This window comes from Chiloscyllium plagiosum, chromosome 21 (assembly GCF_004010195.1).
Source record: "Chiloscyllium plagiosum isolate BGI_BamShark_2017 chromosome 21, ASM401019v2, whole genome shotgun sequence".
Lineage (NCBI taxonomy): Eukaryota > Metazoa > Chordata > Chondrichthyes > Orectolobiformes > Hemiscylliidae > Chiloscyllium > Chiloscyllium plagiosum.
Genome location: NC_057730.1, coordinates 14,188,373 through 14,215,970, shown reverse-complemented (window position 1 = coordinate 14,215,970; position 27,598 = coordinate 14,188,373). Strand labels below are relative to the sequence as shown.

General features: G+C 40.4%; 1 protein-coding gene across 3 annotated transcripts in view; it reads right to left on the bottom strand.

The window, feature by feature from the left end:
- Positions 1-27,598, bottom strand: part of zgc:112980 (uncharacterized protein LOC503706 homolog) — a 72,188-nt gene that overhangs the window by 1,735 nt on the left and 42,855 nt on the right. For all 3 annotated transcript variants that reach the window (XM_043711293.1, XM_043711292.1, XM_043711294.1), the window contains 7 exons: positions 26,154-26,233; positions 24,356-24,448; positions 23,935-24,015; positions 19,734-19,841; positions 14,003-14,124; positions 8,372-8,494; positions 506-563 (listed from right to left, as the gene is read on the bottom strand). In XM_043711293.1, the coding sequence (XP_043567228.1) occupies positions 506-563; positions 8,372-8,494; positions 14,003-14,124; positions 19,734-19,841; positions 23,935-24,015; positions 24,356-24,448; positions 26,154-26,233 (665 nt within the window). The remainder of the gene's footprint in view (positions 1-505; positions 564-8,371; positions 8,495-14,002; positions 14,125-19,733; positions 19,842-23,934; positions 24,016-24,355; positions 24,449-26,153; positions 26,234-27,598) is intronic.

The following is a 27,598-nucleotide window of genomic DNA, read 5'->3' as shown; positions in this document are numbered from 1 at the left end:
GTATGTGCGTGTCTGGGTGGGATGCTCTTTGGAGGGTCAGTGTGGACCTCAGAGGCCAAACAGCCTTCTTCCATACTGTAGGAATTCTATGATTCTCAAAATGGTTAAGTGCTATAAAAAATTCAATTGAAATAGTGTTTAACTCCCAATGGAAGTGTGAGGACAGGAAGATGGTCCAATACAAACATGTACCATGTAGAACACAGGCTTGAAGCCAGGAATGTATCACTGGAATACACTTGTACAAGATGCCTTATATAACATAATGGGGCAAGGCTCTGTGGATGACCAGTTGACTGCAAATGGTGCAAGACAAGAGATATCATGAACAAGCAAGGTAATGAAATAAAAATAATTCTGAGGCCCAATTGTGAGAGGATTGAATATAGATGTAGATTCTGAGGAACTACTACATCATTACTCAAATTTCATAGCCTCCCAAAACTGCAATGTGCATCAAAGATTAAAATCAACATTGTCAAATTCTAAAAAAGTGCAAACATACCTTACTTTGTAGAAAACTGTGAAGAGTTTGTGTCCAGTGATGTCCCTTGTTTTTGAATCTGTGGAAGAAAGTGGTCACAATGAGTATATTTATTTGTTGTTTACAGTAACTCCAGGGAATTAAATCTGACCTCGGTGACCCAGTATCACACCCAACAAGATTAACAAAACAAAATTTCCTCTGCCTGCTAGCTGCATTCCTGATGAAGGGATTTTGCCCAAAATATCAATTCTCCTGCAGCTCGGATGCTGCCTGACCTGCTGTGCTTTACCAGCACCACAATCCCTTGACTCTGATGTCCAGCATCTGCAGTCCTCACTGTCTTCAGTCATGGTACCTACAGTTGAAGGCTGGCACTTATACCACAGTGACTGACTTCACAAAGATAAAAGAATTAAACTAACAAGCGCTGCATACCCTTGTGAAATCTTGCAAAGACATACAAACAGATTTTTGGTGAGCAAAGACAGACTTTAAAAAATGCAAAGGAAATGTCAAGTATAGCAACATTCTGCTCAGAGAAACGAGAGAATTGTTCAAAAGGATGGAAGAATTTAAGCTCAAGCATAGAAATGTGTATTCTTGAAAAGGATCTGCACAGAACAGGTAAGACATGAAGTAAAGGATGAATAAAAATATTTTGCCAACTGGGTGGTGTAGCAAAGATGTGGTAAGTACAGGGTTATGGAAGTTAAATTAGAATTGCCATGTTGGGAGAATGCTTTAGATTCTTATGAATTAAGTTGAGTGTAAAACCACTGCTTCCATCCAAATGATGTCCACATTTGAAATTCACACAATGTGGCAGCACAGTTTAAAGCAAACGAATACAGATATTAAAATTTTTCATTTACAGGAAAAAATTCTTCCTGAATGTAGAGACTGCATGCTGTTAACAACTTGGAATAGGGAGTTTCCTGCTTTCAGCCTCTTCTCTAGATGCAGCAGTGACCCTGATAATCTTTAAAGTGTTGAAGGAATTCTGCAGCCTGAACATAGTGATAGTTTTTCCACTTAGAGGAATCCAAACCTGAGCCCATAAATGTATAGGGGCCACTAAGGAATCAAAAAAAAAGATTTCTAGAGAAACTGCTTTACCTCAGAATGGTTAGAACGCACTACTACGTGGAATGGAATACCATTTAAGGGAAAACCTAAATAAGTATAAAGAGGAAGAAACTTAGAGAAGAATATAACGATTTAGGGAGACTAGAGTGGAAGGATAAACATATCAAATGATATTTCAGCTGAATTGCCTGTTTCCATCCTTTCTTAAATATGTGCAAATTATTAGCAAATGTGCAAAGCCATCCATCCAGTCAATTTAAATAATGGTTCATACTTGCACAGAATGGAAAGGATCAGCTGGGCAGAACATCTAATTAATGAAGGGGCCTGGAGCACAAATGAACAAGTTGGCCGAATGCATTTTGGAAAAGACCAAGAGGCTAAGTCTGAGACTGAGGCTCTTACAAGAAAACAGACCTGCAAGAAATATTACGGAGGGAAGATTTCCAGGAATAAGTGGAAGACAGAGAAAGAGAATTGAGGATATTAGATGGTTTGAAAATTGAAATAAGTGATTGGCAAATGAAAAGAAAACTGGCAGAGAGACTTGGAGGAAGCCATAAGTCAAGACTCTGCCTTTGGAGAGAGCACACACCATGATGATGATAAGAAAAATAGAACTGTGACAGAATTTTTGCAACAAAGAGTGTCCTATTAACTTGTTGACCAATTCATTGGGAATTGTTTAAAATACTAATACCAAGGTGGAAGCTAATCATCTAAAATTCTCTGCATCCAAATGAGTTTTAAGCCTGTTTTAAGTTTTGCCATTATGGGTTTCAACAAACTCTGATCTCCCTATGTTTCTCTATTTGTTGAACATTTTACTCTACATCTCTTGGAGATCCATTACTTAGTATGGAACCAGAAGTGTTTTCCTATCATTACTTGGTCAACATTGAGGACAATATCAGAGAAATTTGACAGTGTTTGCTGAGACTTTTCAAAACGTAGAAAATAAAATTCTAGGCTCTGTCTCACATTGGAGAACACTAGCAAAACCATCAGATATTATCAATCACTTGATCCTTACCAGATTAGGAGGAGAAAGTGAGGTCTGCAGACGCTGGAGATCAAAGCTGAAACTTTATTGCTGGAACAGCACAGCAGGTCAGGCAGCATCTAGGGAACAGAAGATTCGACGTTTCGGGCACATGCCCTTCCTCAGGAATGAGCAGAGAGTGTTCAGCAGGAGAAGATAAAAGGTAGGGAGGAGGGACTTGGAGGAGGGGCGTTGGAAATGTGATAGGTGGAAAGAGGTCAAGGTGAGGGTGATAGGTCGGAGTAGGGTGGAGGCGGAGAGGTCAAGAAGAAGACTGCAGGTCAGGAAGGCGGTGCCGGGCTGGAGGGATTCGGCTGAGACAAGGGGAGGGGGGATGAAGAAACTGGTGAAGTCCAAGTTCATCCCCTGCGGTTGGAGGGATCCCAGTCGGAAGATAGGAGTGTTTGGGTCTAAGCATCACCAACAAATTTAACATGTCTATCTATCTATACATATTCCAAACCCATGAAGTAACTTCCTTGATCTGCTGTGGATAAAGACTTTTTTAAAAATCAGATTCCCTATTCAGCATTGAATTACAAGCCTGACTCATATTGACATGGAAAATGTTTATCAGAAATGCAAATGAAAAATAATATGATCTCAAATAATCATGTGATTATAGATTATGATAGCAACCTTCCAACAAAATTATTCATCCATTCACAGAGCAAATACTCACCCAATGTCACAATAAAAGGTCACTTTATTTCCAACTGTATCATTTGAGGCTACATAATATCCATTTGGAATTTCGCCAGGGTTACCACAGTTTATTACTACACAGAAATCGAAAAGGGAAAAGGTAGAAATATCACAAAACACCCAACATCTTCAACACAGTTCTGTCATTGCAATTACATTTTTTAACATGAAAGACACTATGCAGTGTCACAATTACTTAATGTAGCAAATTATTTGAATTTTGGAATTCAATTTCCATATTTTTTTAAATGGTTGGTAGACTGCAATAACTTACTCTGTGGGAGTTAGAACTTTCCCAGTATCAATTTGATAATCTCACAATTTCTGGGCAGGACATGTCATTGTTATACCAAACTGCTGAAGCAACTGCTCTGGTTGGAAATCGTTCATGACAGGAGCCTCTCAGGTGGATAACAAATATGGTTTTAAGATTGACCTCAAAGCATCTCAGAAAAGATCAACATTACCCGTCACCAAAAGAGAAAATGCTGGAAAATCTCAGCAGGTCTGGCAGCATCTGTAAGGAGAGAAAAGAGCTGACGTTTCGAGTCTAACTGACCCTTTGTCAATTTGCTTTTATTGCTAAAGTACTTTTGATATTCTGAAGCAGCTGCATTACTCCTTAGCATTCCATCATCAGTATTCCTCTGTATGCGAGAATTCTAATTCCTGGTCTTGACTGTTTTGAGTTTAGGGAACAGGACCAAGTGCTACTGCTAGAACTTTAGTTCCATGCAAACAGCAATGAGGGTGCAAACTTCAGTTTAATTGTCTTATGCAAAATAAACCAGGAGCTCGAGAAACTGTGTCACATATTCAAAGTTGCAAGGAAACAAAGATGAATTGTGCTGGATATTTATTAAAATGTCAATGTAATATGTTTATGAAAGAACACCAAGCAAAATTTTGCGGGATTTTAGTTCCACCAATTTGCTGAAAATAGTCTATCACAATATAAGATATTAGGACCTAATTCTCATCAAGCATGCTAATAATCATCTGGAATAAACATGTTCCATTTGTGTGTCATCCTATCGGGAAGTTAATTCCTACACTCTCTGTATGTGAAAATGTGGTCTGAATTATTGGGCAAATTGAATGTTTGTCTGTCATGATTAAAATGGCAGCAGAAGCCCAAATCTGGAAGTTCTGTCCTTGAACATACCGATTATTTTCACAGGGGAGCAATGCGGATGGATTGTAACTTATGTCAAAATTCAGTTACCTCAAGCAGATCTGATTTCCTCTTATGGGCTGTAGTAACCACAAGTGGTGCACTGGTAGGAAAAGGTCGAAAGCTGCCTGGATGTTTTGGGGATGCAGGGTACCTCTTTGAAGAAGTGCAGTATCCTTTTAGATATGGTCTTGGGACACTTTTTAAAAAGGTCAGGTGCACTTTGGGAGAGGTGACTGCTTTTTGAGTTTATTAGACATGCACATGCATAAATTCATGGCAACTGTGAAGCACGTTTGGAACCATCAAGAGAGCTGACAAGCTATCAAGGCATCTATATCTCACGCACTTGAAATATGTGAAAAAAAATCTTTCTGCAATGTTTTTTAAAATGAGTCAGTGTCTTTAATTTCACTGTGTCTGTTAACATTGGTCAGATAAGTATTAATGCAGGATTACTGTTCTTGACTGAGTTCACAACCATTCAACATCACAGTGGCCTACCTGTCAGTTTACAGTTGGTTTCAAGTGGTTATAAATTTTTTCAAGTGGGGCTATGTATACAAATGTTGCTTTTATAATGAAGTAAAGGAAGTTAAATGTAATTAGTGTGGAGAGTGTTTTCTGTCAAAATAGGAAATTCATCAATAGAACTTAGAGCAGAATATTTTAGGGCCCTGAACTATGTGGTTTATAAGAAGGAATCTTGAAGAATCACATGAGAAGACAAGCAAAGCTTTTCTCAACACAGGGATAAACTAGTTGCTTTTTGAGTAGAATTCCCAAATGTCAAGATGAGATTCTCACTAGATCAGTGAGATGCCAATTAACATGGATTATTGATGATGATCACCCTTATTCACTGTATCTCTCTCCTCATTAATAAGCAGCCAGCTACACTATCACCTGCTGCAAGCAGACTAGATATTGAGAATTTCCAACATGAATGTCAGAGCAGATGCTTGATGACTCCAGATAACTTTTTGCTCCTCTGCTGTTCACAATAGAGACTCTATAATAAAGTCTCAGGGCGCATTCCACAGGCAGTGGTTGCACTCATGCCATAGCCAAGGATACTGGCATTTGAGTTGAAACTTTATTGCTGGAACAGCACAGCAGGTCAGGCAGCATCCAGGGAACAGGAGATTTGACGTTTCGGGCACAGGCCCTTCTTCAGGAATGAGCAGAGAGTGTTCAGCAGGAGAAGATAAAAGGTAGGGAGGAGGGACTTGGAGGAGGGGCGTTGGAAATGTGATAGGTGGAAAGAGGTCAAGGTGAAGGTGATAGGTTGGAGTAGGGTGGAGGCGGAGAGGTCAAGAAGAAGACTGCAGGTCAGGAAGGCGGTGCCGGGCTGGAGGGATCCGGCTGAGACAAGGTGGGGGTAGGGGGGATGAAGAAACTGGTGAAGTCCAAGTTCTTCCCCTGTGGTTGGAGGGTTCCCAGTCGGAAGATAAGACGCTCCTCCTCCGACCGTCGCGTTGTTGCGGTCCTTGAAGAAGGAGGCCATCTGTGTTGTACGTATTTTGAACTGGTCCTCCTGGGAGACCAGTTTATGCAGGTCATTGGACTCATCCACCGCCAAACCACAAGAACGCGACGGTCGGAGGAGGAGCGTCTTATCTTCCGACTGGGAACCCTCCAACCGCAGGGGATGAACTTGGACTTCACCAGTTTCTTCATCCCCCCTCCCCTTGTCTCAGCCGAATCCCTCCAGCCCGGCACCGCCTTCCTGACCTGCAGTCTTCTTCTTGACCTCTCCGCCTCCACCCTACTCCGACCTATCACCCTCACCTTGACCTCTTTCCACCTATCACATTTCCAACGCCCCTCCTCCAAGTCCCTCCTCCCTACCTTTTATCTTCTCCTGCTGAACACTCTCTGCTCATTCCGGAGGAAGGGCATGTGCCCGAAACGTCGAATCTTCTGTTCCCTAGATGCTGCCTGACCTGCTGTGCTGTTCCAGCAATAAAGTTTCAACCTTACCAGATTAGGCAACAACTGGTTTCCATCCCAAGAAGACACAAGTGAACCAGCTATGATAAGACCATAAAATGTCCGACCATCAGATGCTGGAGCAGAAGTAAGACATATAGCCCATGAAGTCTGCTCCGTTATTCAAAGGGATCATGGATGATCTGATAATCTTCAACTCCACTTTCCTTTCTTTATGAAAACCCTCAATTCCCTTCCTGATTAAAAGTCTCTCAGCCTTTTACGTCAGACAGCTTTATGATCACTCATTTACTGGTACTAACTTTTTAAAAGTTAGTTTGAATTCTGAAATTGCTATGGTTAGTTTTGAGCTTGTGCTCGCAATTATTAAATCTACACCAACGCATTGAAGCTTGTATTTTGTAGGCTGATTTCAACTAAGGTAAACATTGGTTTCTGCAACCCCCTCAGCTGAGCACAGCTGGAGGGTAGGAAGAGAAATAAACAGAATCAAGCTTCTATTGAAGATCCTGATGGTTAAATAACAATTAAAGATGCACACATTTCAGCAAGCTGTCGGGGACATAAAACCCTTGGACCTGTACATCAGCAAGGAGAAGGAAAGAAAAATACTAATTTCTAAAAACAAACCATTTAAAAACACAGGATTGAATTCTCAAGCTTGGATATCACCCAGGAAAAAAATGGTATGGGACTCCCTGGGTAAAGAGCGGTCTTCCAATTTTAAAGATACAAAACCTACAGCAATGTAGTATTTTGTTTGGAATATAAACAAACAGGTCACAAATATTACAGTACATCAGATTGCAAGAGAAATCACTTTTCAGCGATTCAAGTGCCTATTAGCACCTAGCTTTTGAATGATGCATTACAATAATATAAAATATAAACGATGATCTCTGAATTCCATTGGCCAATTTAATAACTTGCCTCCCATAGAATGAGAAAGGGACCAAAACAGTTGTCTAATTCAGATTTGTTTCATGAAACCTGGCCAATTGTGTGGGTTAGGTGATCACTGCAGCTGGTTTAAGTCAAAAACAGCGTTCTGAAATTAATGTTTGACCAGCCAAGGGCAAGGAAACCAGTCAGACAGGCTACATGCGAAATATACAAAGATCTTCATCTATTGATTTGCACAATTACGAGAATCTTCACACATTAGAGATGAAACCTCAGCTACAACCATCAAACCTGAAAACACAGCCCTAGCAGACAGAGTACAAACAAGAAGTTATTTCAAGGTAAACCAGGGGAGATGGATTTGAGAATGCAAAACTGAACAGGCTCAAGGAGCAAGGGGCCTGCTTTGACAGCATTGATCTGGAAGTAATATCTTGGAACAGAGAATTTAACAGATAATTTCTGCAGTCCAGTTCTGCTGCTGACAGTCCAAGAAAGCCAACTAACCACGGGCTCAAGTCAAGAACTCTTCATTTTAAACTCCAATCATTTATTAACTTTGTGCCAGCCACTTGAGCCACATACACAGGTACAAAGGCTGTATGTTTGCCAACACATCTTTTATTACTGTTCGAAAATAAAGATGTCTTTTCTTTCACTCAAGGAAACCTTGTGGTTGGCTCCTTGTTGCTTACAATGAAAGCAGTTAAACTACATTTTAATTAGGGAAAGGTGTGGTTCCAAGCCAAAACAAACTTAAACCTTTGTTGCAAACAGTTAAAGAAGCTAAATTAAAAAGGGAGTTGGCTTACTCCTCATTTGATTGTACGGGTGTGGGTAGTGCATCTCTTCATGTGAATTACTTTTGAAAACATCGCATTAAAAGGCCAATACATTTAAAACCCACACGCCAAATACATTTTAAAAATCATCTCACATCACAAGGCAGCCAACTGGAGACATCTGACATTTAACATTTCAACATTTAAACTACATCTTTGCAGATCCCAGAAATACTCACTCGTGCCATGACTCCACAAGAATGGTGAGCACAGGGATACTAACAGATTGGATAGTTGCTTGTTTAAAAGTCAGGAAGAGGGTCACCAGATCAGAGACGTAGTCAGCATCATGACGCTTAAACCTAAATAAATTTAGAAGATAAAATAAAATAGCACATTACCACTTTTCTCTCAAAGATTTTAATAACAGTGCAAGAATAAACCTAGTATGAAAGGAGAAGAAAACCACAGAGGTATTTGTAAGAAAACAATGACAAACTCCAAACAACTGAAACTGAACTTTCAAACACATTCTTGAAAAAAGAATTAAAGGAGACAAGGGGTGGCTCAGTAGCTAGCGCTGCTGTGTCTCAGTGCCAGAGACCCAGGTTTGATTCCACAGTTGGGTGACTGTCTGTGTGGAGTTTGCACATTCTCTTAGGGTCTGCTTGGGTTTCCTCTGGGTGTGCCAGTTTCCCCCCTCAGTCCAAAGATGTATAGATTAGGTGGATTAGCCATGCAAAATGCAGGGTTACAGGGACAGGGTAGCGTCTGGGTCTCAGTTGGATGCTGTTCGGAGATTCAATGGACCTAATGGTCTGCTTCCACACAGTAAGGATTCTATAGGGCAGAACTGCTGAATTCTTCTCCCTCACCCCTATTCAGTGAGCACGAAATTATCAGTGTATCCAAACTGAGCACTATTTCGTTGGTAGAACAATTTCCTCAGGAAGACCAGTTTTTCACATACCATTTTAAATGAAATGTTTAGTAAAGTTAAGGTATAGTCAAACTCAACCATAGGGCTATCCTTTCGTTAGAGAGATGACAGGTGGTGGTTTCACTCAAGGGTAACCACGCCTCAGGTGAAGGGAGAGACTAAGAAAGACAGTCCTTCATGATAACCTCAGTGCGGGGTTTGAAACTACTGTTTGTATCACACTGCATTGCAGACCCAACATTCAGCCAACCAAGCTAACTGAGCCCTGAAATTCCTTATTAACCTCAATTATAATGGTATTCTGTTTGCACACAGATTGGCATCACTGGTGACCATTAGTCATTGTACGATAAATTGAAAAGCTCTTCACGAAACAACAGTCAGCTATAAGCGTAATTGACATGCAATAAATCAGGTCCTTTGACAAAGGTACGTGTTATTGGATAGTTAATTGCAATTACAATTACAGTAATCTTGAGAAATGTTTAAGATATGGGTGATCATGTGAAGTGAATCATAGAATCCCTACAGGCCATTTGGCCCAACAAGTCCACACTGACTCTCTGAACAGTAACCCACCCAGGCCAATTCCCAAACCCTGCTCCTCTACATTTACCCCTGACTAATGCTCCTAACATACACACCCCTGAACACTCTGGGCAGTTTAGCATGGCCAATTCACCTAACATTAACATTTTTGGACGGTGGGTTGAAACTAGAGCACGTAAAGGAAACCCACGTGGACATGGGTAGAATGCGCAAACCCCACACAGAATCAAACCCAGGTACCTCATGCTGTGATGCAACAGTGCTAACCACCGAGCCACCTATTCAAGTATTTGAATAAATGTGTATTTCTTGCAACCACAGTCTTGCAAATGTAAAGTCAAGAACTCAGGCCAGCAGGGTTGGCAAGTAGCAGGGGTTAAACAGAGCCAGCTGACACTGTCATAGAATCAGAGATGTACAGCATGGAAACAGACCCTTCAGTCCAACCTGTCCATGCTGACCAGATATCCCAACCCAATCTAGAGCGGGGTTTGGGAATTGGCCTGGGTGGGTTACTGTTCAGAGGGTCAGTGTGGACTTGTTGGGCCAAATGGCCTGTAGGGATTCTATGATTCACTTCACATGATCACTCATATTTTAAACATTTCTCAAGCTTACTGTAATTGCAATTAACTATCCAACAACACGTACATTTGTCAAAGGACCTAAATTTATTGCATGTCAATTACGCTTATAGCTGACTGTTGTTTCGTGAAGAGCTTTTCAATCTTTCGTACAATGACTAATAGTCACCAGTGATGCCGATCTGTCAGCACCCGGTCCATATCCCACCAAACCCTTCCTATTCATATACCCATCCAAATGCCTCTTAAATGTTGCAATTGTACCTGCCTCCACCACTTCCTCTGGCAGCTCATCCCATACACGCATTAAAGACTTGCCTCTTAGATCTCTTTTATATCTTTCCCCTCTCACCCTCAACCTATGCCCTCTAGTTCTGGACTCCCCAACCCCAGGAAAAGACTTTGTCTATTTACCTTATCCATGCCCTTCATAATTTTGTAAACCTCTATAAAGTCACCCCTCAGCCTCCAACGCTCCAAGGAAAACAGCCCCAGCTTGTTCAGCCTCTCCCTACAGCTCAAATCCTCCAACCCTGGCAACATTCTTGTAAATCTTTTCTGAACCCTTTTAAGTTTCACAACAGCTCCAAGGAAAACAGCCCCAGCCTGTTCAGCCTCTCCCTATAGCTCTAATCCTCCAACCCCGGCAATATCCTTGTAAATCTTTTATGAACTCTTGGTATGATGGAGGCAGAAGCAGACTGGAAGGAGTAAGAAAAAATGAAGGGAAGAGGAAAAGGCAAATAATTCCCAGCTGTCCAAAGTTCAATGGTGCAATACCTTAGCAGGGATGACAGTGGAGGAACAATGGCAAATATTTCTGTGTATAATGCAGAAGTTGCAGGATCAGTTCATTCCAAAAAGGAAGAAAGATCCTAGGAGGAGGCATGGGTGGCCGTGGCTGACGAGGGAAGTTAAGAAACAAAGTTAAAAGAGAAAAAGTATAACATAGCAAAGATAAGTGGGAAAACGGAGGGCTGGGAAGCTTTTAAAGAGCAACAGAGGATTACTAAGAAAGAAAGATGCGGAGAAAAAATGAGGTACGAAGGTAAACAGGCCAATAATATAAAGGAGGATAGTAAAAGCTTTTTTAGGTATGTGAAAGGCAAAAAAATGGTTAAGACTAAAATTGGGGCCTTGAAGACAGAAACAGGAGAATATATTACAGGGAACACAAAATGGCAGAAGAATTGAATTGGTACTTCAGATCTGTGATCACTGGGGAAGACACAAGCAATCTCCCTGAGGTAACAGTGGCTGAAGGACCTGAACTTAAGGGAATTTATATTTGCCAGGAATTGGTGTTGCAGAGACTGTTAGGTCTGAAGGTTGATAAGTCCCCGGGGCCTGATGGCCTACATCCCAGGGTACTGAAGGAGGTGGCTCGAGAAATCGTGGATGCGTTGGTGATTATTTTCAGATATCGATAGATTCGGGATCAGTTCCTGCGAACGGGAGGGTGGCTAATGTTGTACCACTTTTTAAGAAAGGTGGGAAAGAGAAAGCAGGAAATTATAGACCAGTTAGTCTGACCTCAGTGGTGGGAAAGATGCTGGAGTCTATTATAAAGGATGAAATTATGACACATCTGGATAGTAGTAACAGGATAGGTCAGAGTCAGCATGGATTTATGAAGGGAAAATCATGCTTGAGTAATCTTCTGGAATTTTCTTGAGGATATAACTCTGAAGATGGACGAGGGAGATCCAGTAGATGTAGTGTACCTGGACTTTCAGAAAGCTTTTGATAAAGTCCCACATAGGTGGTTAGTGAGCAAACTTAGGGCGCATGGTATTGGGGGCAAAGTACTAACTTGGATTGAAAGTTGGTTGGCTGACAGGAAACAAAGAGTAGTGATAAACGGCTCCATTTCAGAATGGCAGACAGTGACCAGTGGGGTACCGCAGGGATCAGTACTGGGACCGCAACCTTTTACAATATATGTGAATGATATAGAAGATGGTATTACTAATAACATTAGCAAATTTGCTGATGATACTAAGCTGGGTGGCAGGGTGAAATGTGATGAGGATGTTAGGAGATTACAGGGTGACCTGGACAAGTTAAGTGAGTGGGCAGATGCATGGCAGATGCAGTTTAATGTGGATAAATGTATGGTTATCCACTTTGGTGGTAAGAACAGGAAGGCAGATTACTACCTAAATGGAATCAATTTAGGTAAAGTGGCAGTACAGAGAGATCTGGTTGTTCTTGTACACCAGTCAATGAAGGTAAGCATGCAGGTATAGCAGATAGTGAAGAAGGCTAATAGCATGTTGGCCTTCATAACAAGAGGGATTGAGTATAGAAGCAAAGAGGTTCTTCTGCAGCTGTACAGGGCCCTGGTGAGACCACACCTGGAGTACTGTGTGCAGTTCTGGTCTCCAAATTTGAGGAAAGACATTCGGGCTATTGAGGGAGTGCAGCGTAGGTTCACGAGGTCAATTCCTGGAATGGCGGGATTACCTTACACTGAAAGACTGGAGTGACTGGGCTTGTATACCCTTGAGTTTAGAAGACTGAAGGGGGATCTGATTGAGACATAAGATTATTAAAAGATTGGACACTCTAGAGGCAGGAAACATGTTTCCGCTGATGGGTGAGTGCCGAACAGAGGACACAGCTTAAAAATACTGGGTAGACCATTTAGGACAGAGATGAGGAGAAACTTCTTCACCCAGAGAGTAGTGTCTGTGTGGAATGCTCTACTCCAGAGGGCAGTGGAGGCCCAGTCTCTGGATTCATTTAAGAAAGAGTTGGATAGAGCTCTCAAGGATTGCGGAATCAAGGGTTATGGAGATAAGGCAGGAACAGGATACTGATTAAGGATGATCAGCCATGACCATATTGAATGGTGGTGCAGGCTCGAAGGTACTCCTGCACCTATTGTCTATTTTTTTCAGTCTGAAGTCTCTAACTGCTGCTCTACTTGGTCAGATTTTACTGCCAGGAGTTGAGGGTTGGTGAAAAACATGCAACAATCTTCACCCTAATATGGCCGTTACCAAGTTATTAGGTGAGGGATATCAGAAAGGGATTGAATGAGAAACAATTTCCTCAATGATGGTTACCAAAGAGCTCATTTGACTAGTCAGCCAAGGCAGGGGAAACTGTGGAATTCACAAATCTGCACAATTATCAGACTTGAACTTGGGCTGATTGTTTCGACCAGAGTTAGCTTGCACTCACTGGGTTCAACAGAACAAGTACGAATTTTAAACTGATGAACGATTTATTTGGTTTGCGTTATTTCAGTTGCAAGAAAGGTTTTTTTTTTAATTAGGCAATACAGCGTTCTTGCTCCAGCCTGGGCTTGGCTGGTGGCAGCAAATGCTGTTGAGGCAATTTATTTCAGGTTCCTATTCTAACAGGTCGCAGTAGCAACCTCATTGCTGCTGCTGGGACAAACAAACAGAGGAGCCTGCACAACATCCACAATTGTTCAGCAAACTGCCCTAAACATTGGTACAGAAGTTTACACTGAGTGAAACTCAGCAAGCACTTTAAACCAATGGTGAATCACAATGTGCCTACTTAATGTAACAACATGCTGGCTCTCTTAGGAGGCATTTTCCCATTGGAGGTAATATAATGCTGAACTTGTCAATGTATTTAGAAAGATAATATTGTGACAATTTATGGTGGTTATGGAGTTGATACTATACACAATATTTAACAATGCAATTCCTCATATAGTGCACAGCTTACACTAAAGCTTTTATCAGCCTTCAACATAACTATCTAAACAAAGTACTGGGTGTTGAGAGATCTACCAACAGCAGTTAAATTATACTTACGCGTCAATCAACATGGTTTTATATACATAAATATTGCTGCACAGCATGCCACAGAAATGATGCAAGATGTCCTCTTTCATGCTCAGACAGTCAAACAGGAGTTTCAGGGCCCAGAAATTTTTCTAGAAGTTTAACAGAGAGTATTAAACCAGCATAAAGAAATTCAATCCTGACTTCTTGCATCATGCATCACCGAACAGCAGTTTGGAATGTGGTGCTGAAATGGGCTAAGTGGACCAAATGTCAATGGAAGAACATCTGGGTAAGAGCGATCTCAAATTACAAGGTTTAGATTAGGTACATGTCAGCAATGGTGCAAAGCGAGGAAACCAAAGCCACAGTACTCTCAGGATGAGAGAGATAGAGAATGTGCTAAAATAAGTGGAGGAAACACAATGCAAGTCAAATGAATTCTTTAAGCAAGAATCAAGACAACTACAATAAGTTGATAGGGGAATTGAAGAGAAAACATGAACAAAGAGCATCAGAAAACAGAATGGCAATTAACAAAAAGAAATTCAAAAATTCACTGCAATCATAGAAATAGTATGAAGTAAAATATTATTATGAAGGATGGAATGTGAGACAGGCACGGCTAGAATACTGAATGAGTACTTTGTACCATTGTTTATCAAAGGAAAAGTACTGATAATATTGATTAAGTGAAGCTAGTAGGGGTAAAGGATGCACTGGAAATCAATAGTAATGATATATCAGAAAGTTATAATTCTACAATTCTAAGTGACACAGCAGGGGAATAAAGTTATTTGCAAGGTTTGAGATCAGAAAGTTACATTCTGTTCCAAGTTCCAATTCCTGAAATATACTACATTTCAATGGTGGGGTTTGAAATTTGCAGGTTGACAGTCAATTGGGCACATCACATTTACAAATGTTTCACAAGTGACACACTTTAAGCTCACACTTCAACAGGCTCACACTTCAAGGGAACCAAAGCTGCTTAGAGTGTTTTCGCACCCTCCTCCCATATCACATCAGATCTACACCCACGGTGACAGAAAGATAGCATCTAGACCACATATTAATAATAGTTTCCAGATACCTTCAAGTATTTCTGTCCAAGAGGCACATGACTATACATTACCCTTTTACAGCAGCCCTTTATGTATAATTTCCCAAATACAGATCATCAGGACAATTCAGCTAGCATTTATTTCCATCTTAACCTCTAACCCATTTACTCTCTTCCCATCTAAACATATTCCACTTGTTAAAATGGTGCAGTTTCAGCATGAGCAAGTTCATGCTGGTCACCTATCTGGGCATGCAGCATCTGGTACACACTAATTCTACAATATTATAGATGCTCTAATATTTAAGAGTATTTTTGCCAGAGGGTGCATTCCTCTTAAAACACAGAGGTCAACCATGCAGTTTTCTTTGAGTTTGTTGGACACAAAGAATCAAAAGTTTCAAACCTGCTAACCAGTTTGCAAGCACTGAGGGCTTTGATGCCATCCTGTGGCCAACAGCAAGACTGCAGTGCAGCAACACAAAATACCAAACACGTACAAGGCTCGATTCCAGAATCCAGACCGAGACTCAGTTTTACAAATACGGGGCAAATGCCAACCCTGGAAATTAACATATGGGACAAATCCATCATCCAAGTTCAGTTTGTAATAGGGGAAGCAAATGGAAAGCTGGCCTTTATTTCAAAGGGAATGAAGGATAAAAATAGGGAGGTTTTGCCAAAACAAGACACTAGTCAAACAACAGCTGGAATACAGTGAAGAACTTTTGATTCTTTATCTCAAGGAATAAATACTGGTATTGGAGGTTCAGAGAAGGTTCACTAGGTTGATACCAGGTGTGATGAGATTGTCTCATGAGGAGAGGTTGAGTAGGTTCAGTCTGTACTCATTAGAAGAATGAGGGGGATCTTATTGAAACTTACAAGACTGAGGGGATTGGCAGAGTTCTTTCCCCTGCGAGAGAATCTGGGAGCTGAGGGCATATCTCAGAATAAGTGGTCGCACATTTAAGACAGACATGAGGAAGAATTTATTCTCTTAGAAGGTAGTGAATCTCTGGAATTCATTATTGCAGAGGCTGGGTATCTTCAAGGCTGAGACAGATAGAATCTGTACAGGAATCACAGGTTATGGGGAAATGACAGGAGGAAAGTGAAGCTGAGGCCTATCAGACCAGCCATGATCTTATTGAATAGCTGGGCAGACTCAAATAGACCGAATGGCCTCCCTCTGCTCCTACATCTCATAGACAATGCTGTAAAAAAAAAAAAGGACGGGTGGTCAGCCTGGTATCAATGACAATGCTCCAGAAAGACAATCAAAGGGATGAGTATGGCACAGAGGCTCAGTGGTTAGCACGGCTGCCTCTCAGCGCCAGGGACCTGGGTTCGATTCTAGCCTCGGACAACTGTGTCGAGTTGGCACATTCCACCCCGTAGGTTTTCCCCAGGTGCTCCGGTTTACTCCCACAGTCCATCGAAGTGCAGGCTTTTTGGGTAGAGGGTGGGTCAGGGTGGGATGCTCTTCTGCGGGTCGGTGTGGACACTATGTGCAAAATTGGCATTAAAATGTAATGATCCCAAATTCCCAATTCCAATTGAACTTTAACTGGAGTAGTTATATGGATAGTATGGCAATGTGAGCAGGTCAGAGATTAGGAATTCTGTGGTGACTAACTGACCTTTTTTATCCTGAAAGCTTGCCCACCCCCTCTACAATGGACGAATCAGGAGTGTGATGGAATATTCCACATTTGTCAGGGTAAGTGCAACTCCAATAATACTCAAAAAAGCTTAACATCCAATACAAAACTGCTTCTTTGATTGACACCTCATCCACCTTCACTATCACTGCACAGCTGCAGAAGAGGGCACCATTTGCAAGATGCAAATTCTCCTCAGGTCAGCATCTTCCAAACTTGCAACCTCTACCAGAGGAAGACAAAAGGAAGCAGATACAGAGGAACCTCAATTATCTGGCATTCGATTATCTGAAGTTCGGATTATCCGGACAAGATCTCTAGGTCCTAATGCTTGGCTAAACTGTGTTATCCGGCACTCGATCATCCGAACAAAATACTCCCTGCCCAAGGCAGTCAGATAATCGAGGTTCCTCTGTACACAGGAACACCACCACCACCTACAGCTTCCCCTTTAAGCCATTTATCATATTTGCATGGAACTATATCACTGTTTCTTTATTACCACTGGGTCAAACACTTTGAATGGCCTTTCTGTGGGTGTCTCTATGGCTCCAGGACTGCTGCAGTTTAAGAAGGTTATAGTCCGATAGGTTTATTTGGAAGTACAAGTTTTTGGAGAGCTGCTCCTTCACTGGGTAGCTAGTGGAGCAGGAAGGCCAAGTTCGGTAGCTATAAGGATGGCCTCAACTGGGATCTTGGATTGATGTCACACTACAGGTGACCCAACTACACAACACACTCTCGCACATTCTCTCTCTCAGACGCACACACCCTCTCACAGACATATACTCTGGCGCACGCACGCACACACACGTGTCTACTGGATGAATTTGCATTTGCAGATACATTCTATTTTGCTCAAAAAGCACACAATCTGTAGGCAGTTAGTCTATGTGACTTTTTATAAATTCCTACTTTGGAAATAGAAGCAGTTTGACTCAACGTTGGAATACAGACAGACTCTAACCTCACATCTTCAATGCATTGTCTGAGCTGAGATGTCACTTTTTCTTTTATAAAACCATAAGTTATCCAGGGACTGTGACCATGACTGTGAAAGCAGCTCTGGGATTTATTGATTAATCAATCAAAACCTACATCCCTATTCTAAGTGATTAAAGAATAAACAGCAATCTAGGTTAGTTCAACACATCGCATCAATTGTATGACACGTTGATCTCTTACTATAAATTCTGTGTCCTATGATCCTGCCCCACTAACGATCTGACGAAGGAGCAACACTCCGAAAGCTTTTACTTCCAAATAAGCTGTTGGACTATAAGCTGGTGTTGAGGTTTTTAAACTTTGTCCACCCAGTCTAACATCAGCACCTCTAAATCGCAGTTTTAAGAAGGCAGCTTACTGCCAACTTGATGCATTAAACGTACAATAACAGAAATAGGTGGTGAGAAACCTGTAAACAAACTACAAATAAAAATTGTGACTGTAAGAATGGTTCACATTATTGAAGTATTCAGAATTCAAAGTGGAAAAACTGCAAATGATACGTGGGCTAAAGCTTTTTTGTTAAAGAGATGTAACAGTTGTCTTCATCACAAGCTTAAATTATTCATGTGGTTTCCCAGTACAAAAAGGAACTTTTGAATTGGGAGATAATGATATCTATCTGCAATATCCCATGCATGTCACATTGCCATGGGAATATATTGCAGTGAAATTGTTTTGGGATTGGGTTTTGTTCATATATTTTCTCTCTGAAAAAGACAGTTACTTTAAAGACTTGAAACAGTTTGGGAGACAGAGAGAAACCCACCAGGAAAAAAATAGGCCAGAAGAAAAATGGCAACTAAAACTTTTTGGAGGTGGGACGTGCACAATTAAGGAGAGTTGGAGGGTCATCTAGCTAAATGCTGCTGAAATGACTGCAAGAAAGCTCACATCTATCCATCTGGGTTGGCTCAGTGGTTAGCACTGCTGCTTCACAGTGTCAGGGACCCAGGTTCGATTCCGGCCTCAAGCAACTGTCTGTGTGGCATTTGTACATACTCCGTGTGTCTGCATGGGCTTCCTCCAGGTGCTCCAGTTTCCTCCCACAATCCAAAGATGTACAGGTTAGGTGAATTGGCCATGCTAAATTGTCCCATAGTGTCCAGGAATGTGTAGGTTAGGTGTATTAGTCAGGGGTAAAATGTAGAGTAATAGGGTATGAGAATGGGTCTAGCCAAATGGCCCGTTTCCACACAGTAGGGATTCTATGATCTCAAAAGAATAGCAGGTGCATGAAGAAGAATCAAAGTGAATTCTTGAGACCTGTGGCACATCTTGGTTTGGTTCCAAACATTAAGGATCCATCAATATCCTGCCTTGGGTGGAAAAACAATAAGGGAGGGGGGGGGGCTCCTGTTGCGACTTTTGGGTTTTAAGAATAAACATTGCTTGGTTTAACTCGTCTTTTTGTTCAAAATGCAAAATCTTATGGCTAACAACCCTGAGTTTCAATTTCTTTTTAAAAAACAAAAAATTGTTGCTGGTTTCACTCAAGATCAGGAGAAGATGGAACCAGGCTAACTCTATAATGCTACACCAAGTACATATGCCCTATGAAAAACCACAGTCTTGAGGACTGATCTGGTTGAGGCCACTTTGAAAACTCCATCTGGGTATTTTCAATCAAAAACATTTAGGAAACATAGTTGCCATCTCCCTCAACTGAATGCCAGCTCTCAGTTTATGATTAGGAACTAAAGATCAGGAAAATGTGGCATTCAATGAGTAGAGGTCTTCAGAAGACTAGAAGGAATAGAGGAAGAAAGAAAATTATTAGGATTAAAAAAAGGGATAGAAGATCAAATAACAGAATAAAGTAACCGGGTAAAATAAAGTTAAAATTAGTGTAATTGTAAAATGGAATTCTAAATAGCCAAATAGAATAGAAATTGGAAACTAAAAAGATGGTGAAGGAATGAAGAAAACACCAGCTATAGAATCACCATCTCCTTCAAAGAGAAGAGTTATAAGACAGGCAAATTTCAAAAGGGAAATAAACTAATTACAGTAATTTTACTGTTCTTACCCCATAAGCTACAACTAATGGCAGAACAATGTTGATCACAGAGAGATTCTGATGAAGCATCTGGGCAGCAGCCACCGTTACAAGAATCAATGCAGATTCTCTGTGAAACTGTAAGAAAAGATATTCATTCATCTAATAAGCCATGGAAATCAATACAACGTTTAACTGCAGTTAAACCTTTTGAATGTCTGTAAAACAAAAGATATGCTTAAATAACTAAAAAGTCAGCACTTTCAGAACAAACAGTTGGAAGTGATATAGGATTGTAATACCTACAATTTATTTTAGTCCCAGGCTTTAGGAGAGAGATAAATTGACTGCCCTTCTTGCAAGAGTTCTTCATTGATCAAGTGCAAGAAGTGTAGGTGTAGGTGGTGTTTGAGGATAACACTGGAGAATGATGTATGGTTCACCTGATCAAGTAACTAACCAATACTCAAGTCTATGTCAGTGCATGAACAGGGGCAGGTAGTGGAGAACTCAGAATATGTAGAACCACACAAAAGACAACTGACATATTTAGAATAGCAGTTTTAAAAGTCATAAAGTAGTAACTGAAACATTCAGTCTGGAGTAAATGTACAGGTTTCCGTACAAATTAAGGGAATGCCCTGGTCAAAACCCTTAAGAGAGTGACTATTTCCTCCTAAAAGTCTCCCTGGGGAGAAGATGCAAGAACTTGGAAATAGTTCCAGCTCCGGTTTCTCATCCAAAGTGAAAATTTAACAATTTAGATGTCAATGGCCTGGTAGTATTAGCACTGGGCTCTTAATCCAGAGACCCGGGTAATGTTCTGGGTACCCAGGTTCGAATTCTGCCATGGAATTAAGAGCCTAATGATGAACATGACAATGATGATTATGACTTTGTTGGAAAAACCCATCTGGTTCACTAACGTCAAGGAATGTGAAGGAAACTGCCATCCTAACCTGGTCTGATCTACATGTGACTCCAGACGCTCAGCAATGTGGCTCACTCTTAACGCCCTCTGGAAAAATAGGGATGGGCAATAAATGCTGGCCTACCCAGCAATGCGCTTATCCCATTAATTAACCAAAAAAAGTCCAGAAAGGGAAAACAGGCCAAACTAAGAGCCCAAAAACTTGGCTATTGAATAGCGTTGACATTGCTTCTTGGAGCATCTAAAGCAGGGAAAGGAAGAGTGCTGAAGCATAATTAAATTGCAATAGTTACTGCAAGCCTGCTTGCATCACTGATACTTCTGCTTGTCACAGCATGGCTACTGTGGAGCATCTGAACTGCTCCATGTCGCCCGACTATTCCCCACTCACTTAAATTATTTGTCTTTAACAAGGTCCTTAACACATCTAATTAGTTGCCTGCCTCATGAGGGTGGGCAGTCTTTACAGACCCTGAAAGCACCACAAATTGGCTTGAACCAGTAAGCCAACATGCTGCTTGGAAATACCATTTTCAGATCTGAACTGATTACTTTGGCTTCTGAACTGGATAGGTCCTAAAATCTCCCCAAATAGATTTCCACTAACTCAAAGACTAAAGGTTCCACAGTGGGATGTGTTATTCACTGTCATATCAAGTTACCACACAAAACAAATATTCAGACTATCAGACAATAGAATGCATATGCATAGAACATGACTGTGTATTAGAGGCAAACCGTTTTAAAAGACAGCTAGTACACTATGTGGAACATAAGTTGCATGTACACCATTAAAATTGATTGCAAAGATTAAAGTTAAATGTGGGATTTAATATAATGAAAACAAAGCACATCAGATAAAATTTGAAATGAATTACTTAAAGTGATTTTAGATAGCTAACCAGGTCTTTAAAACGTTATACAGGTCACTAAATATTTCATTGAGGCTGCAAGTAGCAGATGGCTGCAGTTTTGTTTTCAAACTGTTGACATCTCCAAGTTTTACATATGGCATACAGCTGCCCAGAATGGAGTTTGCTGCACCTGTGCTTACACAAACATCCTGAATACCTCTCTCAACAGGCAGAATTCAATTGTTTAGACAGCGTGATCAATAGCATCCGCAATATTAAAATAATTTACTAATAATAAATAATAGTTTAATATTTAATTTATAACTTAAAATAATTATAGGTGGATTTAGGTTCAATCAATTTAGATAGCTGGTATGACATACTGAATTTATACTCTGCAAGTTGAGGTACAAGCAGGGATCTTCAGTATCCTTCACTTCAGAGTCAGAAAGCACCCTGACTGCAGGCTCACACTGCAAATTTACCACTGGTTCAAGCATAAATTCTAAACATTACCAAAACAACAGCCAAATACTGCAGATGCTCCAAGTCGGAAATAAAAATAGAAATTTCTGGAAACACTTAATAGTCATACAGCACTGTTGGCAGGAGAAACAAAGACAATGTTACTGATATTCGGTCATCAAGCCAAATATCAATTCATTGTCTCCACAGATGCAGTCTTACCTGCCAAGTGTTTCTAGTACTTTGTTTTCAAAACACAATTAATTTACCAAGAACTTTTGAAAGAAAAAAGCATGACATTTAGGAATTAGAAATATAAAATTTAAATACCAGGCCAATTAACATTTCAGAAGAAAAACAAATATTTCAGAGACAACTTAAAGTAAAAATTTGCAGACGTTGGAAATCTTCATAAGAAACAGTATTTGCTGGAGAAACTCATTAATCTGGCACCATCTGTGCAGAGAAAGCACAGTTAATGTTTTGAGTCCAGTGATCTTGCTTCAGAAATTCATTGCCAGATCTGAGTTTCTCCAGCAATATTTTGTATGTAAAAAAAGCTAATAGGGCAGTGTGGTGGATCAGTGGTTAGCACTGCTACTTCACAGTGCCAGGGACCCGGGTGTGATTCCAGCCTCTGGCGACTGTCTGTGTGGAGTCTGCACATTCTCCAAGTGTTTACGTGAGCTTCTGGATGTTTTAGTCTCCTCCCACAGTCCAAAGATATGCAGGTTTGGCGGATTGGTCATGGGAAATGTAGGGTTACAAGGATAGGGGAGGAGGGGGGGGGGGGTCTGGGTGGGACACTTCAAAAGGGATGGCATGAACTCAATGGGCCAAATGGCCTATTTCCACACTGTAGGGATTCTATAATGCCAGCTCATGAACCTTCAAACAAAAGGAAATTAATCTTTCTTCTTTTTCGGATGTTCAAGTTAAATAGTGTGAATGTCCAGCATTCTCTATTTAGCTTTGTTATGATTGATGAAGACTCAGTTGCACTCATTCGAGAGATGAGTTGTGTACTGATGAGAGGAGCACAAGTCTGAAAGTATGGGGATCGAGTAGTCCTATACTGGATGTTATTCTAAGAATGATCAATGTTCCAAAATTAGTATACAGAATGAACAATTGCTTAATTGCAGCATATTTTGTTTAGGCTGTAATTTTAGAGTTTCTTTTTAAAAAAATGCCAATATTCTCCAGCCCATGTCATTTACCCCTTAAATTACCGTATACTCAAGTAATAGTTGAATTTTTTGACCACTTTTTAAGGTTAAATTTATGGGGTTGATTATTACATGGATACCACTTTTGAGGGGCTGAAATTCATTCCTGTCAAAATTCATAACATAACATTAGCAGAAGCCCAATTGATCTCTAAACCAAGAAAGAAAATAATGAATTATGGTAATTCTGAAAACCTGGAGCGGAATATAACAGCGAGTGGACTGGGTGACCAGGAGCAGAGTGGAACAACCGGCATACTGGAAAGCTGGAGCAGGACGTGACAGCCAGCACACTAACTCCTAAAATGTTGATCTGTTACCTGTGAAGAACTAGGGTCAACTGTTTCATGAGATATATGGAAAGATTCCAGGTCATTTGGCCAAAAATAGGAGGTCGACTTATGCGAGATTGACTATTACTCGAGTATATACGGTATAGCTACCCATTTAGCATTAAGTAGGGATAATTAAAAAGTGATATGGGTTTGATATGTATTATACAGGAATAATGTAATGGAAAGTACTTTGCATAAAAAAGGGAGAAAAACCAGCTGACTGAAGGGAACATTGTCACATTGTTGCAAGTCTAGACCAATAAGAGAGGGCATTTATTTACAGCTCACAGGTAGCTTTACAAAAGAAGCTGAATTATTCTAATGCTTTTAAGTATTTAATACGTGGAACTAAGAGGATGTACTGCCTTTATTATATACAACCCTGCACAGTATTCAGACAAAAGATCTTTCACCTACCGCAGATGAAAAGGCTTTAGGTATGCCCACTATTCCATTCTTCAGATCTTCAATGATCGCTGCTGCATGGACAGTTGTGGTCTGAGAAGAAATAAATGTTTTCAACATTTTTTAAATGGAGGAAACCATTTCTAGATGACAATCTCAGGACAGGCAATAATTGCTGGGTTTTACATCCTCATAATAAAAAAGAAGAAATACAGATTAAACTACAGAGGAACCTTGGTTATCCGAAGGACATGGACGGGGAGTATTTCGTTCAGTTAATCAAATTCCGGGTAATTGAATGCCTGGTAATGTAGTTTAGCCAAGCATCAGGACTTTGCGATCTTGCCGGATAATTGATATTCGGATAATCGAGGTTCCTCTGTATACCACCTCACTACAGACCAGCAAGTTTCAGCTCCTAGAAGTTACTTACTTTCACAAATATATGAGGTGGTACCTGGAGCACATCTTCTGTCAATGTCAATGAATTGCATTGAATTTGAATCAGTCCGCTCCAGCAGTGAACCTGAACAAGGAAGAAATATTTTTACACACTCCAATTCTGCTCAATAAAAGACTTATGCGCAAGCAGAACCCGTCACGTAACAATTTAGACGCTCGTCTGAATGTAGGGTACGCAGCATGCAGAAATGTGCTATTTGGCCTAACCAGCTCAAACCAGTTTTAATCACCCACCTAGGTCTCCTCCCATTTATCATCATTTAAATCCATTATTGTGACCACCTATTCCTTTCTTCCTTATATGTTTCTCTAACTTTGCCTTGAACACATCTATATGCTTTTCACTTCCACTCCCTGTGGTAGTGAGTTCACAACTCTTCAAGTAAAGAAGTGAAAACAAGAGCTGGACACTTCACCTGTGGAAGATTGGATGCAGGCGGTTTAAAAGGCCCACCTTAGTGCTCTGTGACTTTATCTCAGTTGTTATATTGAAAGCAAAGCAAAGTATAGTATTCTCACACTCCTCCACTTACTGTCTTATGGCCTATTCATGCCAATTCAGATGCTCTAGAACACTGTCTCTCCACTGTTGGTTCATACCCACCATGCCAAGTTTTCATACTTCTACGACCATCCACCCAATACACACGAAATAAAAAAATAAATTAATGGGGACTTACTGCTTTTGTTACAACCTGTATTTCATTCTTGGCTGACAGCCTGGTCATCCACTTGTGTAATGAAAGGGAAATCATTTTTGACAACTTTTGTCCTGCCATCTATTTGGTCAGTTGCACAATGTTTACTTACACCAGATGAAGATGGTTCAAGTTTCTGCAATTGGTACAGTCAAAGATCTGAATGACTGAGTCTTTTATAGAGCTATAGTAAAAGCAGGCTCAGCAAGCTGAAAGTCTGGACAAGTTACATCTATTGTATTATCACTACCTTGTCTTGCCTCCCCAGAAAATTCAATAAGACTGATCAAGTAAGGTCTTCCCTTTTAAAATCCAAGCCAACCATTTCATCATTATTTCTTTCTTATCTACACCTTTCTTAAATATCACCAGGAGTAGGATACTATTATTTTCCCCCTCACTCTGTTGTTAAACTGACTAACCTACAAGTCACTGGGAATTCTTCCCTCACACCCATGATGCAATTCCAATCAACCCCTTATTTCCCATTGTAAACTCACTGCTTTGCTGGCAAGGAACGAGGTCAATAGTTGAATTAAAAATTATCGATGCACAAACATTTATTAATAATCATACCGACACCTCAATGCATTTGCACCATTGACAGCAGCAAGAGTTAACCCACATACTAGAAGAGCCAGACCTATCCTTGCCCTAAGAAGTGAATATTAGACAGATCATAACATATTCCAGTCTAGGTACAGGAAACAGATGGCAACAACTTAAACCCAAGTGCAGAGTATGGCTAATGCAGAATATAAAATAACAAAATTTGTAAGAAAACTCTGCACTTTAATACATTTGCATAGCTTTTTAAAAACTTTTCTGGCACAGGAAAGAGAGGACACACACACACACACGAGTCAGTGTGTTTGCGATAGTCATCAGCAATATCTATGACAAATAATTCTAATGGACATTGATCCAGAATATGGATGTCATGTTGTAGGACAGCAACGATGATGAAATACTGAAAGCTTGAGAAATAAAAAAAAATACAAAAAAAAATTCGGTAGTTGACAACTGGAAAATGGAAAAATGCAGTAAAGTACAAATCAAAAATGTACTTACAGTTCTGTAGAGTACTTCATTCACAAATAGGATCCTGAGTGCACACTTTAGCAGTAAACAATCTTTTACCAAATTAGCACCTTCAAACAGAACAGATAATGTGGATAAAATCAATGGAAGCAAACTCGCAAAACATACAATAACACAAAATGCTCCAATTATGGCTCTCTGCAAATTACAACAACTTTTTATGCTTTAAACCAGATCTGATAGCAGGCACAGCTTTTCATTTCTCGTTATTAATAATGATAAGAGCACAATAGAGAGTGGTGACCTAACTTCAGGTAATCAGGATGTAAGTGAGGCTTGGGTAGAGATCAAAAATGATAAAGGTAAGAAGTCACTTGTGGGGAGTCTTATACAGCTCCCACAACAACAATAGTAGGATGGAGTAGAAGGGGAAAAGTCATGGGATAATAAAAATAAAATACTGCAGAAATCAAATATAAAAACAAAATACTGGAAACTCAATAGTTCTGGGTGCAACTGTGCAGTGACAAATGGAATTAGCATTATGAAACCAATAACCGTTTGGTACTGAACCAGGCTGCAAAATTATTATGCTCTTGACAAAAGGAGGGGAGGGGCAATGAACGTAATGGATGGTGAAGTGCTCAGAGCAAAACCACAAAAGGAGGAGCTAATGGTGGTAAATGAGAGATTGTGATATAAAATGATTAGCTCGGCTGAGAGCAGAGCCACACAATCAAGAATCAGAGATGAGGATGGAAGACAGTTTTCACACTCTGAGGTTGTTGAATCCTGAAGGTTGTAAAGTGCCCAACTGGAAAATGAAGCGCTGTTTATCCAACTTGAGTTGAGCTTCATTAGCTTCTCTCATGTTCCTTGTCCTTGCTGTTTCACAATCTTTCTGAACTACCATTTTCAAATACCCTCATTGATTCTCCCTTCCATGATGTTCAGCATTTCTTTGATATTCCTCTGTCCTGGACTTCACTGATTCTCTTTGTTCCTCTCCTCGAAGGTTTGCATCCCTGTTATTCTCTGAACTCCATTTTCTTTGTTCTCCTGGGTGTTTCTCCTTTTGTCCAACTCCTACTCATTCGTCAAGAACCATTTCGCTAGGCCTGGCTGCTCCAACAGGCTGACCTCAGCCCTCAAGTACTCCTAAACTGAACAGTCACAATTTCTGTCTCTGGGGGCCAAGTTCTGATTTGCTTCAACAGATAACATTGGACGAGATTCAGCAGCTGAATCTGGAGGGACAGCAACGTTGTTTGGAGGAGAAGCTGTGGTCTTTTCCTCTCTTCAATCACAGCAGTGCACAGAGTTTCCATTATTAGCAATAGCTAGCTTTACTTTAAATATCCTTTTATGAAAAAAAAACATGATTTATAGTAGCTCAGAGCACCTTCCTAATTTTGGTTTAGGAAGAATCAGCTTTGTGGATTTCTGACCAGCCAGGCTGAAAACAATATGAATTC